The sequence below is a fragment of the Aquila chrysaetos genome, chromosome 17 (genome assembly GCF_900496995.4).
Source record: "Aquila chrysaetos chrysaetos chromosome 17, bAquChr1.4, whole genome shotgun sequence".
In the NCBI taxonomy this organism is placed as follows: Eukaryota; Metazoa; Chordata; class Aves; order Accipitriformes; family Accipitridae; genus Aquila; species Aquila chrysaetos.
This window is the reverse complement of record NC_044020.1, coordinates 22,359,485-22,373,794: the sequence shown is the minus strand read 5'-3', so window position 1 is coordinate 22,373,794 and position 14,310 is coordinate 22,359,485. Positions and strand designations below refer to the sequence as shown.

The following is a 14,310-nucleotide window of genomic DNA, read 5'->3' as shown; positions in this document are numbered from 1 at the left end:
TTAAATCTGAAGCCAAGCAGAAGGGTTATCCATTTTTTTCTGATCAGGGTACTGTGTATGAAACTGATCCTGCTATGCTCTGACTAGATGAAGGTGGGCTTCCTGAAATGCATTCACCGAATGGAATAAACAACCTTCATCCTGCAGTTAACGGCTCTTGCAGTTATGCTGACAGAAATAGTTGACAAGGTGGGGAAAATGTTTTATGTTCCTACTGTATTTTGAGAGAGTGAGACTGCATTTGCTATGGCTTTTTAATATATTGCATGATTTAACACCTACATTGCATTCTACAGGCTTTATTCAGTTTTGATAGAGGAGAGAGAGAAGAAAGTGCCCATTTAAATGAGGAGACAATGGAATCTATGTGTTATATAGTTGTGTATTTTGTCATTTCTAAAATTCTAACTCATTTCTGATTCCTATGGGAACTGGAAAAAAATAAGCTGACATTTGGGGAATTGTGAAAATGTGTCACAATTTCTGATTTTGCAGAATGCTGTATGCTCAGTATCTAAAACTCCTTATGACTGCAGACCAGGTAGTAAATGAGGACATTGCTCTGTTTCTTGAGTGATAATGGGAATTAGCAAGGTAATGCATGATTCGAAGGGCTGGAATAGCAGGACATGATAGTTTGGGATTGAAGTGCAATATTGGAGCTGTAGGACAGGCTGAGTGCTATAGGAGTGGGACAGCCAGGAGTGAGATGGAGTGGAATAGTAACAGTTGCTGCAGTTTTTCTTTAGAGTGCATCTGCCAGAATTAAACCAGTCACAACAGCTCAGCTGTAGTTCCCATACTAGATGTACAGGATTTTGCTAGAGTAGCAGCTGATGGGTCATCTGGATCAAGACCGTCAAATAAGTCACTGTTGTGGACTAACTGATCAGTCCACCTGCTCCCCATTCAGCCACCAGCAGGACTGTTGTAGGCACAGATCATTTTTCATGGACAACAGATTATGGTATCTACCTATTTGGGGGAATGTTATGAGGGTTGATCAGTTATTGATTTTAAGGTGTTTTGAATAAATTTCCCAAAGACCACTGAAGAACTATAAACCCTTAATAAGTAGGTTATTAGAAAGAGAGACAAAGAGAATCACAAATTTCCGTGATTAAAAAAAGGCACAGCCATGGGCTGGTGGACTGATTTTGCTTTTGCAGTGTAAAAGGAGAAATGCCCATCTCAGAATCTTGTTAATCTTTCCCCAGTGAATGGAAATTAAATGGATTCCAGATTCTGGCAGCACATCGTGGAGCTCACTCACCTGCTTCCTTAGGTCTTGCTGAGTTTTAAAGACATATGGGGAATGGTCCATACTCTATTAGCAAATACAATATATTTTGAAATTGATATTTAGTAATATAAACATCATTGCATAGCCTTTTAAAAGTATTGCTAAGAAAACGACATTTTGGAGTGAAGACTGCCGTCTGTACAGGTATGGGAAGTCCACTGTTTCATTGGTTTTCAGTGATAGCTGTCTCTAAAATCCCGGCTTTATATTGGCTTGTGGTTAGAAAAGCACAAAGTGGTTAAGAAACTGCCTTTAAATGGAGTATAATGTTTTAATCTGTTTCAGAAACTGAAAAATAGAAGTAGCTGGGAGTAAAGTGTAGATGAAGTGTGAGAAAAAGTATAGCATGCACTAAAATTAATAGTCTTATTAAGAGCTGGGTTGATATATCTAGTAGAGTTACGAATGTGGATCCCAGACTCACCTTCATAACAAACGTGATTCTCCCTTGAAATGCAGGATACATAGTTTACATGTGAAGTGTTTGTCTGCAAAAATACTCTGGCACTGGGTTTTCCATAGATCATCTATGCAAATTCATACTGAAGGACAGTGACCACAAGGATATATGGTGCACTGGGCAAAGTACATCACGCTTTAGGACAGTCATGTGTAACATGAAGTAATCCAGTGGTTGTCTTCTGGGAGCATTTGTTGTGGTGGCTCTGGGGATGTTTTGGATTTACAGCACATAATCCCTTACCCCTAGGCAGCTGATCTCCAGTTCCAAAGATGGGAATTACTATGTCCTGCAAAGACAGGTCTTAGTACCTTTCCCTTTCCTAATATTGTCCTCTGCTCCACAGATATCCATGACCTTTCCTCTGAAACTGCACCCAATTAGCATAATAAGGCTAAACCTAGAGCTGTTGTTCTCAGCTTGTTCTGAATCTGAAGTTTACCCTTTAAGCTTGCAGAAGGACTTATTTATTTGTGGGGTTTTTTTTTCTCCCGACTTTTCAAATGAAAAGAAAGAGAAAATACCTGCCATGGGCACTAACAGCACAGTTGTCCAACGGGCAGTTTGTAGCTGGTCTGCCCAGCTTTAGGGTGTCTTCATGGTTGACGGTGGGACAGTTGAACCTGTATGTCAAAAGGGCAGCATTTCCTTCATGTGATCAGGTAGATTTGCACATAGAGTTTTCTCTCCATCTTTAGATTGGAAGTGTCTTCTAGAGGTCTCTAATGTAACCTCACCTCCAAGGATGGAGATCCCACAGCCTCCCTGAGCACCTATTCCACACTCACAGAGCAGAATGTCTCAGAGCCATTGTACAGGTATCTTCAGCTTGAGCTGCACCTTTGTAGCAATGCCGATGTGCCCTGGATATATCGAGGTCACTATATATGCATGGAGCAGTTTGTACACAAACCTCACCCACTACAGCTCCTCCATATATATGCAGTGTATGGGCACAGAGGCAGCAGTCTAATCTGAGTTGTCCCTTCTTCCAGGCGCGGAGAGAGGCCCTTCCAGTGCGGCTAGGCTGCATCCCGGCAGATTTTTATGGCACTAGCCAGTACAAAACACATTAAGCATACTCCTCCAGTATGCAGACATATTTTCATGTGGACTAACTGAAGTCCATGATGAAGGCCTTTAAAAAGTGATTCCCCTGGCACTGATACTGACACTACATAGGCTAAAAGTCATTGCAAAGAGCAAAGACTTTACCATCAGCAGGTGCTCTGCCCGTTTAAGACTGTGTGATACGTACAGGCCATGGAAGCCCTGGCTGCAAAACAGATAATGAGGAACGCCATGCTGCTTTATTTAAGTATTTTTAATCTGCAGCTCACATCCATAAGATAATTTTGGCTGCAAATTTGTTATTTTGAAACTCTGAAATTCCCTGCTCCAAGTTCCTCTGCTTCTAGAGAAAAATATCGCTGTTCTACAACTTCAGAACTTCTATAGTGGAACTGATGTCTCCACTTGGATAAAGAATTTTTTTGACTACGAGTGGAACGACACTGTGTCTCAGAGCCCAGGGACCAGGGAGCACTTTTGACCAAACCCAGTGGGGTTCACTCCAGCCTATAGAGCAGAGCTCCAAGCTGCTTTAGCCACAGAGTTTTCAGTATCTAAATTATTGTAAAGATTGCTGGAATTCCCTAAGGTCTGTTTTTGGACAGAAATGTACAGTGCTACTTATCATGTTTATCTTTATAAAAAAACTGCTGAAAGCACCAGCAAAATCCTAAAAATTATGAGCCCTTTAGCACTTTCCCCATGTTTCTTTTTTTGTATTTGTTGCTAATATTATCTGTCCACTGGAACCAATGGATTTTTTTCTGTATCTCAGTAAAAAGTTAAACATTGATTTGTGTTTTTATAAAGTCTGTGCCACAAGTTGAACCAGTTTAATGCTGCTATTAACAATGGATGGGCTCTCAATCTACCGCATGAGGCAGTTTAAAGCTGTCCTTCCAAGCACACTCACTGTCAGCTTTCGAGCACATATTTAGGGAGAGCAAAGGCCCCCCCTTCCCCTCCGCTGACCACATGGGCATATCAAGCATGCTGAGAGGCATAATAGGCAAAGCAAGCTCTCTCTGCACCTGCCCACAAAACAGCTGTTCAACTGGGAGAGGAATTGCTAGAGCGTAGCGCATTTTCAACAGCTTTTGTGGTCCCCTCTCATACGCCGTGTTGGCACAGACGTTGCTGCAAAGGAAAGAAACACAGAAACCATACAGAGATTTCAGGATTTTTTTTTTTTCAGAATAATTTTTATTAAAGCATCATTTCATGTTTGCAGTCTTCCCACGTGGATGCATTTTCTCAGTCTCAACTGACTGTTCAAGAGAGAGATCATCTGGGATCCAACAGAGTCTTCCATCAGGTACGTGACTCTTTAGCTGACTTTAAAAATATCTGAATGTTTGTCTTCTAAGAGACCCCTTATAATAAATGAACCTGAGCAGAGGGAAGTCCTTTACTCCCTGTCTTCTTCCATTTCCACTGTAGCTGTATGACTGTCCCAAGTGCCTGCGAGTATTTTGTTTTTGCTAGCTCTTCAGTAGCATTTGAGGCATTTCTTCTGCCTAGCCACTTTTCTTTCCTGAAGCTTTCATAGAAAGTCCACTGGAATCTCTGTTCTAAGGTTTTAAAGACTTTTCCGTAGTATTGGAAAAGAAAACTTATTCAGTCAAGTTGGCTGGATTGAGAGCTTTGCTTCTTTACTTTTTGAGAAAATATCAAACCTTTCCTTTGTTGTCAAAAGCTTGACAAATATGTTTCTATCCTTCCCCCATGACAAAAATTTCACAGGCTTCTATGGGTTGCAGCCTTAACTGTCTGGACCTTGTTCTGCAATTGATAGTGCATAGTTGATCTATTTCAAATAATTTTTTTATTATTTGCCAAAGAAATAGTCTACCTTGAAAATTTTCTTTGCTGCTAAGAGTGTGATTTCTCTCACTTTAGATATCCAAGAATATTAGAGGTCCAAACATTCATAAAACCACATCCTTAAATGACTGAGTTTGAGTGGCACAGAAATGTTTTTCAAATAACAAATGGGAGAAGTCTAAAGAAAGGACTAATAATCCTGGAGTTTTCAAATGAGTATAAGCATTTATTTTTCAGTAACATTTGCACAGAGCTTGCCTTTTCCTCATTAACACGGAGTGCAAAAAGGGCCCCGGTCAAAGTGAACTCCATGGGAAATGGGGAGGGATATTGGGAAACCAGTGCAGGGAAGACCCTCCCACTGCCTCCACCCCTGGTGTTTGGCAGCAGCCCAGTCCCAATTTCTCTTCTACCACTGGGAATAGCTAATGATGTTCCCTGCCATTTATAATTCCTGCCTGCTTATTACCCTACATATGCTTTATTTTCCCCACTCAAAGGAGTCCTGCTGCCTGGAACGGCTGTTTGGTTTCCAAGCCCATCCACCTTTTCCAGCTGAAGCAGTCAGTGCCCTCATGCTGGATGGAGGTGTTCTTGTGGGGAAACTTTCATGCCCTGAAATGTGCCCGGCTGCCCGATTGCCTGGACAAACTCCTCCTGCCCATTAGTACAACTAGGAGCTGCCGTTGAGTATCTGCTCTTTTCCCCTTCGCCATTAGGTGTCAGAAGTGAAGCATACACATTTTCCAAGGTTTTCAATCCCTCTGTTTTTCGAAGGTGTTACACAGAATTGCTTGCTAGGTCGTTACGTAATATTTGCTTGTGCTTTCTATTTAGAAAGTCAGTCGTGGTGTTCTTTCCCTCCCACCTCTGGAAGGTCAAGCAAAGCATGGTTTGGTTGCAGATGCTGCAAACCCTCTCCCCCTTGAAAGCAGCCTGCCTCAGATAACAAATAAGAGCTTGCAGAATGTCCTCCCCTCTCTTCAGGTGAGTTATAAAGCTCTTAGACATCTCATTTTTGCCTGGTTAATCAGCTTCTCTCTAAGCACTGCTAAGAGAGTGTCAGTGGCAAAGTGTCACGAGTGTGTTTGTGTGTGGGAAGAGAGAAATAATTTAGTGTCAGCATTTGCATCAGTTTCTGTTTTCTGCCATAGTTAAAGAGAAAAAAAAATAGGAAGAACTGTAAGCAGTTAAATAGACAAATTACTTACCAGCATGGTTGTGTATATCTCCAGATATTTTAATGGACACCCAACATCACAGGAAGTTTTTGAAGTCATCTTCACTTCTGGCATTCCTTCTTTCTCATTTTTTCCCAAATCCTGTGTCCATCCCCTGTCTGTACTCTTCTTCCTTTGCTGTTTCTCTCCCCAACAAATGAGGGACCTACACTACTCACCACCACTACTCTGATCACTGCCTTTTTCGCCTTTCTTCTTCTTCAATGAAATTGCTTTATTGAGAGATTTGACAGGTTCTATAGGGCTCTGATATGAAGTCTTTTCAGATCTCTTGCGCTGGCAGTCCCCACCTAAAGCATTTTATTTGGGAAGTCAAGAGTCTTCTCAAGTACTTTGACTTTGAAATTGGCAGCTTGCTACTACTACAAATTATTTAATTTGGGTGAGGGGTGTATCATTGGGCAAAGCTACAAGATGCAAAATAGCATGAATGATGAGGTGGAATGGGTTAGTCCCCAAAATAATTTAAATTTTCTTTAAAGCTTAATTCTGTGGCCTTCATAAGTCAAACCTGCACTCGACTCCTACAAAAGCCAATGATTAAGCTTTGCATCTGAAAATGAACCATCCCTCTGTTTTATTTTCTGTGAAAAGATTAAAGCCAAGCATTTTACAGAGGGTTTTTTTATTATTATTATTATTCTTTAAATGTAATGTATATACTTATATAAGAAGCTGTGTAAACACCGATAAGAAAGCCTTTTGCTTGGCTTAGAAATGCCAGGGGACAATAAATATTTCAATCTAGAAAGCATGATTATGTGCTGTCTGTTTTGGAGACCTTCTTCGTTTACCCTTCCTTAGAAATAACACAGCACTGCTGAATGGAGGGAGTGTGTATTGGGATAGGCAGAGCCGAGTTCTCAAGCTGGGGCTCAGCAGGATAGCAGTAGGTCTGACCTGTGTCAGCACAGACCTGTACTTGAGCTGTTCAAGTAGTGCCCCTCACACCTGTTTGCCCTGCTTTTGTAGCAGTTAATATTGCAAAAAAAGGTAGCAAGGTTAGAGGCAGGTATGGGAAGACGATTTCATTTTAAAACAGACCTATTTTCACTCGTGCTAACGTATTCTTAACCCAAAACTCACAAGCACCAAGATGCATGTATCCAAGTGGTACCAGACAGGACTTCTTGCAAGGACATGGTGGACTGGGATTGCCCACTGGTTAGTCCATATCACATCACCTAGGTTCTTGTCTTGGCAACCATGTGCTGGTTATTGAATATGGCTTTTGTACCCTTCTGACACTGAAAGAGACTGATCTTTTGTGTCTCCATCCTGTCCCACTTCTGTGAGTCATCAGGACTTTCTCAAGGCATGAGAAATTATAAAGAAATTAAGGAATAATTTAGGTTGGAAGGGACTTTGGAAGACATCTAGCCCAACCTCCCACTACAAGCGGAGCAAACTTGGAGCAGGTTGCTCAGGGCCTTGTCCAGCTGGGTTCTGAATATCTCAAATGTTGGAGAGTCCACAGCTTCTCAGGGCAACCTGTTGCACTAGTGAACCACTCTCATGGTAGAAAATGTCTCTCCTAATATCTAATCAGCATTTCCTGTGCTGCAACTTGTATCCATTAGCCACATACCCATCTTGTCCAAGAACCATGCACCTCTGAGAACAGTCTGGCTTTGCTTTCTCTATACCATCCTGCCAAGTAACTACAGCTCAGTAAGATCACTCCTAAAGCTTCCTCTTCTGCAGGCTGAACAAATGTACCTCCTGCAGCCTCTCCTTGCACATCACGGGCTCCAGGCTCCTGACCATCCCCTGACCTCTCCCCTGAATTCTCTCCAGTTGGTCAATGTCTTTCTTGTACTGGGAAACCCCAGACTAGACACAGTACTCCCAGTGTGGTCTAACAAATGCTGAACAGAGGGGGAGATCACTTCTCCCACCCTGCTGGCTTTCCTCTTGCTAGTACAACCCGGGTTGTGTTTACTGTAAGAGCACGCTGCTACATCGGTGTGGCAGTACACCCCCCCCGCGCCGACCTGCGTGCATCCGTAACGTTCAGGTTGTTGTCAGGCCCTTCCCTGCAAAGCTGCATCCTCTCAGTTGTGCCCCAACCTGTCCTGTTGCACGGGTATATACTGTTCCAGGTGCAGGACTTAACATTTGTCTTCATTCAACTTTAGAAGATACCCGTAGCCCATTTTTCCAGGCTGCTGAAGTCCCTTCGGACAGCAACCCTGCTGTGGTCTGCAAATTTGAGAGAGTGAACTCATCCATTGTCCGTGTCATTAATAAAGACACTAAACTGTACTGGCCTTAGTACTGATCCCTGAGGGATGTCACTAGTAACCAGTTGCCACTGATCACAGTCCTTGGAACCTGACCATCCAGCCGATTTTCCACTCACATTCTGATCCATTTATCCAGTTCATGTCTCACTCTTTGGGCTTCGAGCATACAGTGGGAGACAGTGTCACAGGCCCTGCTGAAGTCAAAGTATTCAATGTCCACCGCTTTTCTCTCATTGGCCAAGCAAATCACTTCATCAGAGAAGGCAATTGAGTTGTTCAGACACCATTTGCTCACAACTTATGTTGGCAAATCCATACCGGCTGTTCCAAATCAACCTCTTGTCTTTCATTTGGTTGGAAATGGTTTCCAAGAGGAATTGTTCCATAGCTCTGCCAGGGACTGAGCTAAGGCTGAACAGCCTGTAGTTCCCTGAAGCCTTTTTCTTGCCCTTTTTGAAGGTAGGTGTGATGTTTGCCTTTTCAGAATGGTCAGGAACTGCTCCTGATTGCCGTCGACTTTCAAAGATGATAGAGACCTGCCTTGCAATGACATTGGCCAGCTCCTTCCACACCCATCTGGTCCTGCAGACTGAGGTACATCCAGCTACTTAAGCGGTCCCTAACTATCTTTGTGTACTGCAGGTGATGCTTCTTTGCACAAACGCTACTTCCAGACTCAGGGACTTGGGAAGCCTGAGGGCAAAACTTACCAATGAAAAGCACTGAGTACCTTGGTTCTTTTCCAAATCCTTGGTCACTAGGTCCCAAACGCCACTGGGCAGTGGGTTCACATTTCCCTTAGCCTTCCCTTTTTGCTGGTGATGTACTCATAGAAACTCTTCTTACTGACTTTCATATCCCTTGCTAGCTGCAATTCCAGCTGAGCTTTGGCTTTCCCAATCATGCCTGCATGTTCAGGTAGTGTCTCTTGCCCAAATAACCCATCCCTGCTTCTACCTTTTTTGTGCTCCTTACTGTGTTTGCGCCCGGTCAGAAGTTCCCTTTTCATCCATGCTGGACTTCAGCAATGTTTGCTCAACTTTCTGCATGTCAGAATGGACTATTCTTGTGCTTTCAGGAGATTGACTTTGAAGCTCTATGAGCTCTCCTGATTTCCTTTGCCCTCCAGGGCAGTCTTCCGTGGGTTTATGATGAGAAGATCCTGAACAAGCCAAAAGGTGCTTTCCTGAAGACTGGGGTTTGTAACTCTGCTTGTCTCACTCACTTCTGTGAGGATTTTAAACCCAACAGTCACATGGTCACTGCAGCCAAAGCTGCCCTCTCCTTGACCTTCACATCCTCAACCAATTGTTCCTTGTGTGTGAGTAACAGGTCCAGCGGCGCATCTCAGATCACCTGCATTAAGAACACAGTCCAGAAATCTTCCAGAATGCTTTTGCCACTTCAACAGGTGCTGAGGTGACTGAATTACCCCATGAGTATCAGGTTATGATGACTCTTCTCTGCTGTACCTAATTAAAACCCCTCTTCACTACGTTAGCAAAGCTCTTTGCAAACACTTTTGCGCTGCTTCATCAGATGGATCCTGTTTCTGCTCAGCAGTTCTTGTTCCTCATCCTACACTCGTAGAAGCCGTAGCTCACTCTGTAGCTTCAGCCAGGTATGGATCCACTGGATGCATCATCTCCAGCTGAGTCTTTTCCCCTCAATGAAGGGATTGAGGAGAACATGGCCTGGGCCCCCACACTCTACATCCTTATCCCAGAGCACATTGTCTTCTGTCTCCTTAGCTGGTGCTTTTTTATCTCCAACCCTCCATCATGTCTTCATGGCTTGATTCTGTGCTCTGTCCTTTGTTTTCCCATTCTGGGAGCGCTCAGAATCTACATGTGCTGGGATCTTGATCACCTGCTGATATAGGTGACATCTTTATATCCTTTCTTCTGCAATTTCTTCCTTCTAGTGCGTCTGCACCCACATAGGCTTATTCATTCCCCATTCATAGCAAACTTGATGTTTCTGTTGTACATGTGTATGTGTGCAGACCCAAGCTGGTGTCCCTGCAGTTCTGCAGGCTGCACAAGCAATCTCAAGGTTTCTAGCACAACTCTCCAGCGATGTGCCCATGTAGAAGTCCGAGATAGATAATGCCTATTATACTATCCTTCCTGCCCTCTGTACTAGCTCATGCGAGTTACTGCAACTTAACCAAACCATGGCAGTTTGTAGCATTTATAGAAAGTGAGAGCCCATGTATTGTATGAACCTGGAAGATGAACTTCCTTTTCTTATTTAGAGATTTATCTTTCCATGGTCCAATAGCATCTAGTGCTATTGGCAGAATTTGCTCTCTGGGTAAGTAGGGCATTCTAGTCCCCAAGCATGCTTGTTCTGTCTCAGCACATAATTGACATAGAGATTACTCAAGAAATCCAAAATCAATATCTTGCAGCTTTGTCTTTGGGAATGTAGCATTTTTTAATATATTTTTTGTATATATTTATATAATTGCAGGTCAGCTGAATGTTCATGAAAATACCTGGAAACAAAACTTACCTTTTTTTTTTTTTTTTTTTTTTTTTTTTTTTTTTGCTTGGCAGGAAAACGGAACTCAAGGCAATTTTTCCCGATTTAACCTTCCAGACAGTCTTCCTGAAAGTGATAGCAGAGCCCAGACAAAACCATCAGAACTGGAAAGCACCAGCATCAGTGTCAAACTGCCTATGACAGCTTCAGGTAGAATATAACAGAACATGCTGAAAAGACTGGAGTGACAGGCTGCCTGCACAGATAAGGAGTGTATGCAGTCAGGATACTCGGTGACCAGAGGTCCCATGCTAAATGGTCACTGAAACATTTAACAAACAATTTGGAGGACAGCAATATGGATGGGCTCAGTGATTTCTAAAAGTCCTACTTGGGGACGTACGCAATAGGAGAATGAACAGACTAACACAAATGTATAAATAAGAGAAGTATGCCTTATACAAAAGAATGTATATTTGTCTAAGACTTGTGACAGGTTAGGTAGGTGACAGCAATATTCTATTACAGTGATAAAACACTTTTCCCACTTGCTTGTAGCTGTGTCACATTTTATCTATGTGGGCTAAATTGCATTTTGGGAGTTCTCAGATCTAGAAAGTTTCTGGCAGAGTTAATCTATTTTTAGAAGGAGTCTAGGAAAAAAAAAAAAAGTAGTGGCCTTTTGCTTTGAAGTGATTTAGCATCCCTGCATTAGTGGATGAAGATCTGCCACCGCTCAACAAAACACCCACATGTGCGCCTAGAGAACACGTTGATTTGTAATGCTACCGTCTGATTATTTATCTAGATTTAAATGATATAAGTGGAGGTGTTAGGGTAGCTGAAATATTTCTATGCAGGAAGAATCAGAACTAGGAGAACAGCAGATTTGGGCCCCATTTAATTCCTAATCTCATGCATCTAAACTTGACATTTTCTATCAGAAAAACAAGTACTTGAAAGCTTTGGTTAACTAAAGATTACTGCCATTTTATAAACATGACAATCAAACCAATTAAAACATACAATTTTTTTATGTAAGCTATGAAGCTTGCTGAAGCAGATAGACAACAGATGGGATTTTCAAAAACATCTAGGTACATAACTTTGCTCAGAATGAAATAATTTTTACCTAAGCTCTCTTAAAAGTCTTGCTAACAGATGATGAATGCTTTGTTGAACATAATACTGTAAGTCAGAGAAAGAAAGAAGAAACATAAATGTGTGCAAAATGTCAACATTGTAGAATCACAGAAGTGTTGGTTGGAAGGGACCTCTAACAGCCAGCTACTCGGTCTCCTGCTTGAAGTGGCATGGTCTACTGTAAAATGTTCCATTGTAAAAGCAGTCCGCCATCAGGTTTCTGACATTTTATTGATTTTTGGTTTTATATTCTTGTTTTCTGATTTAGAAGCCTTGAAAAATTTTAGAAACCAGTTAACAGTCTATGAGCAAAAAGAAATTTTCAATTATACAGAGCTATGGTTTCTTGGGCTGGAAGCTAAAAAGATTGAAGGTTTGCCTGAAACCCAGAATAATAATTGTTACGATGATGAGCATGGCTCCTACTTAAAGGTAAGTGGAAAAATTATGGTATTCATTTTCAGCTCAATAAGTTTGTAGTGACTGTCTGCCAACTCTTAAGTGATCTATGTGAGATAAATGTTGTTTCTAGAAGATAAATATTCACATGGTGAAAACATTAGTACCAATCACTTTAAAGCTCAGCAGAGAATCCTAAAGGGAGACCCATTCTGCATCTCATTCAGGACTGATGCAAGGTAGGTGGATTAATGAAGCAAGCACTTGTTGTTTTCTGTCGCCCTTGTTTAATGTGGACTTCACTTGCTACCAGTCCAACATCTTTCATAGACAGTAAACTCACACTCACATGAACTGCTTCAAAGCCTGATCGTTGTTGTACTATTTGAATCTGACCTATTTGTTTCCTTTTGAAGGTTTTACATGACCATATTGCATACCGATATGAAGTGTTGGAGGTCATTGGGAAAGGGTCATTTGGGCAGGTGGCTAAATGCTTGGATCATAAAACCAATGAATTAGTGGCACTGAAAATAATAAGAAATAAGAAAAGGTAAGACATCTGTTGACTTTAAAGCAGTACAGTCAGCTCTTTGTTATATAGGCAGTGACAATCTGGGATAACGTGAACAAAGCAAAATCAAAGCCCCTGTACGTCAGACTTTCATTAAACACAGTGGGAACAGAGTGAGGAAAGGTGATGTCAGGGACTCAGAATTGGCCTGGACCCAGTGGAGACACAGTCTATGAAAGCAGGCGCAGTTTTTCCGGACTTCCAAGGAGGTCTCTGTATCAGCGACACCGATAATACACAGCCCTGGTAACCAGCCCTGCATGACTGAGAGCTGAGAGCCTACATTCCCCCACAAGACTCCAAAACCACAGGAATATGCTGGGAGGCTCCAGTCTCTCATTTTAACATGAAAAATTCTACGCTATGGTCCTAAGCAACCTCTTCTTGTTATGTGACCGGTTACAAATTTTCAGTTGAGTTTAGTTTGAACCAGAGTCAATGAAGCAGATGAGAATGATGCTGTTGACTCCAGAAACAGAGTTTCAGCTGTTCAGTTTTCCCCTCAGTGAACGCTAAATGTAAAGATGCTCTTCAAAACTGACTGTCTTACTGTGGTAGTTGTGAAATATGGCCCTGTTTGAGTAAACAGAAGCACTCCTATGGACTTTGAGAGCACTAGGATTTTACTCTGGATTCTCATTTGAAACTTTTTCATTAAAACGTTTTTTCAGACAAGTCAAAATTATACTCTTAAGAGTTATGTAAGGCCAGTATATTTAGACTAGGAAACAACATAATGAATCAAAGTTACAGTAGCTAACAGGGGTGAATGGTAAATTTTTAATCGTTGTACCACATGGTGAGTTTACAGTAAGATTGTGGTGTTTATAGCATTTGCATTTCTACAAACGCTAGACTGTGTTAATGTTACTATTCCTACGTCATGTGATGTTTTAGATTTCACAGCCAGGCTTTGGTAGAAGTGAAGATCCTTGATGCTCTCCTGAAGAAGGACAAAGACGACACTCACAATATCATCCACATGAAGGAATACTTCTACTTTCGCAATCACTTCTGTATTTCCTTTGAACTGCTGGGGTAAAGTATATTTTCCTTTACACAAATCTTAAGGAGCATTGTAGATCTTGTGCCTTACAAGCTTTAATTTTTATGTCTTCTTCGGAAGAATTTGCAGCTCAATGTTAGAAGAAAGGAATACTGTCTAAATAAAGACTGCATAACTTAGCTTTTGATCAGCAAAGGTGAACTGAAAAGGGCCCCATTCAGACTTCACACAGACAATGACATGATCCACCCTTATTTTCTGTGCTTTGTGTTGAAGTCAAAGACCTATGGGGAAAAGAGTAAAACAATGTATTCAGGACTGGTCAACTTCAGGGTATATAAATACGAATAATATTAAATAACTTAAAAAGATAGCTTCTTCTTGCTTTCTATGAACCTGTGCTGCAGGACACATCTTAGGAGGAATTTTGGAGAAATTTTATAGAAGTCAGATCATTTTATTCACCAGCCTCCTTGTAATCAGGGCATCAAACTGGAATTATGGAGGTTACCCACAGTTCCCCATCCTTTAAAGTAAAGCCCCCTGCTGCTGCACG

The 14,310-nt window shown here is 41.7% G+C and overlaps 1 protein-coding gene across 4 annotated transcripts in view; it reads left to right on the top strand.

The window, feature by feature from the left end:
• DYRK4 (dual specificity tyrosine phosphorylation regulated kinase 4) overlaps window positions 1-14,310 on the top strand; it is a 41,703-nt gene that overhangs the window by 15,116 nt on the left and 12,277 nt on the right. For 2 of the 4 annotated variants that reach the window (XM_041129511.1, XM_030040496.2), the window contains 6 exons: window positions 4,066-4,149; window positions 5,496-5,645; window positions 10,707-10,842; window positions 12,044-12,207; window positions 12,591-12,727; window positions 13,646-13,786. In XM_041129511.1, the coding sequence (XP_040985445.1) occupies window positions 4,066-4,149; window positions 5,496-5,645; window positions 10,707-10,842; window positions 12,044-12,207; window positions 12,591-12,727; window positions 13,646-13,786 (812 nt within the window). Of the gene's footprint in view, window positions 1-30; window positions 190-4,065; window positions 4,150-5,495; window positions 5,646-10,706; window positions 10,843-12,043; window positions 12,208-12,590; window positions 12,728-13,645; window positions 13,787-14,310 lie in introns of those variants that run through there. The other 2 variants (XM_030040498.2, XM_030040500.2) reach the window with 2 other exon arrangements.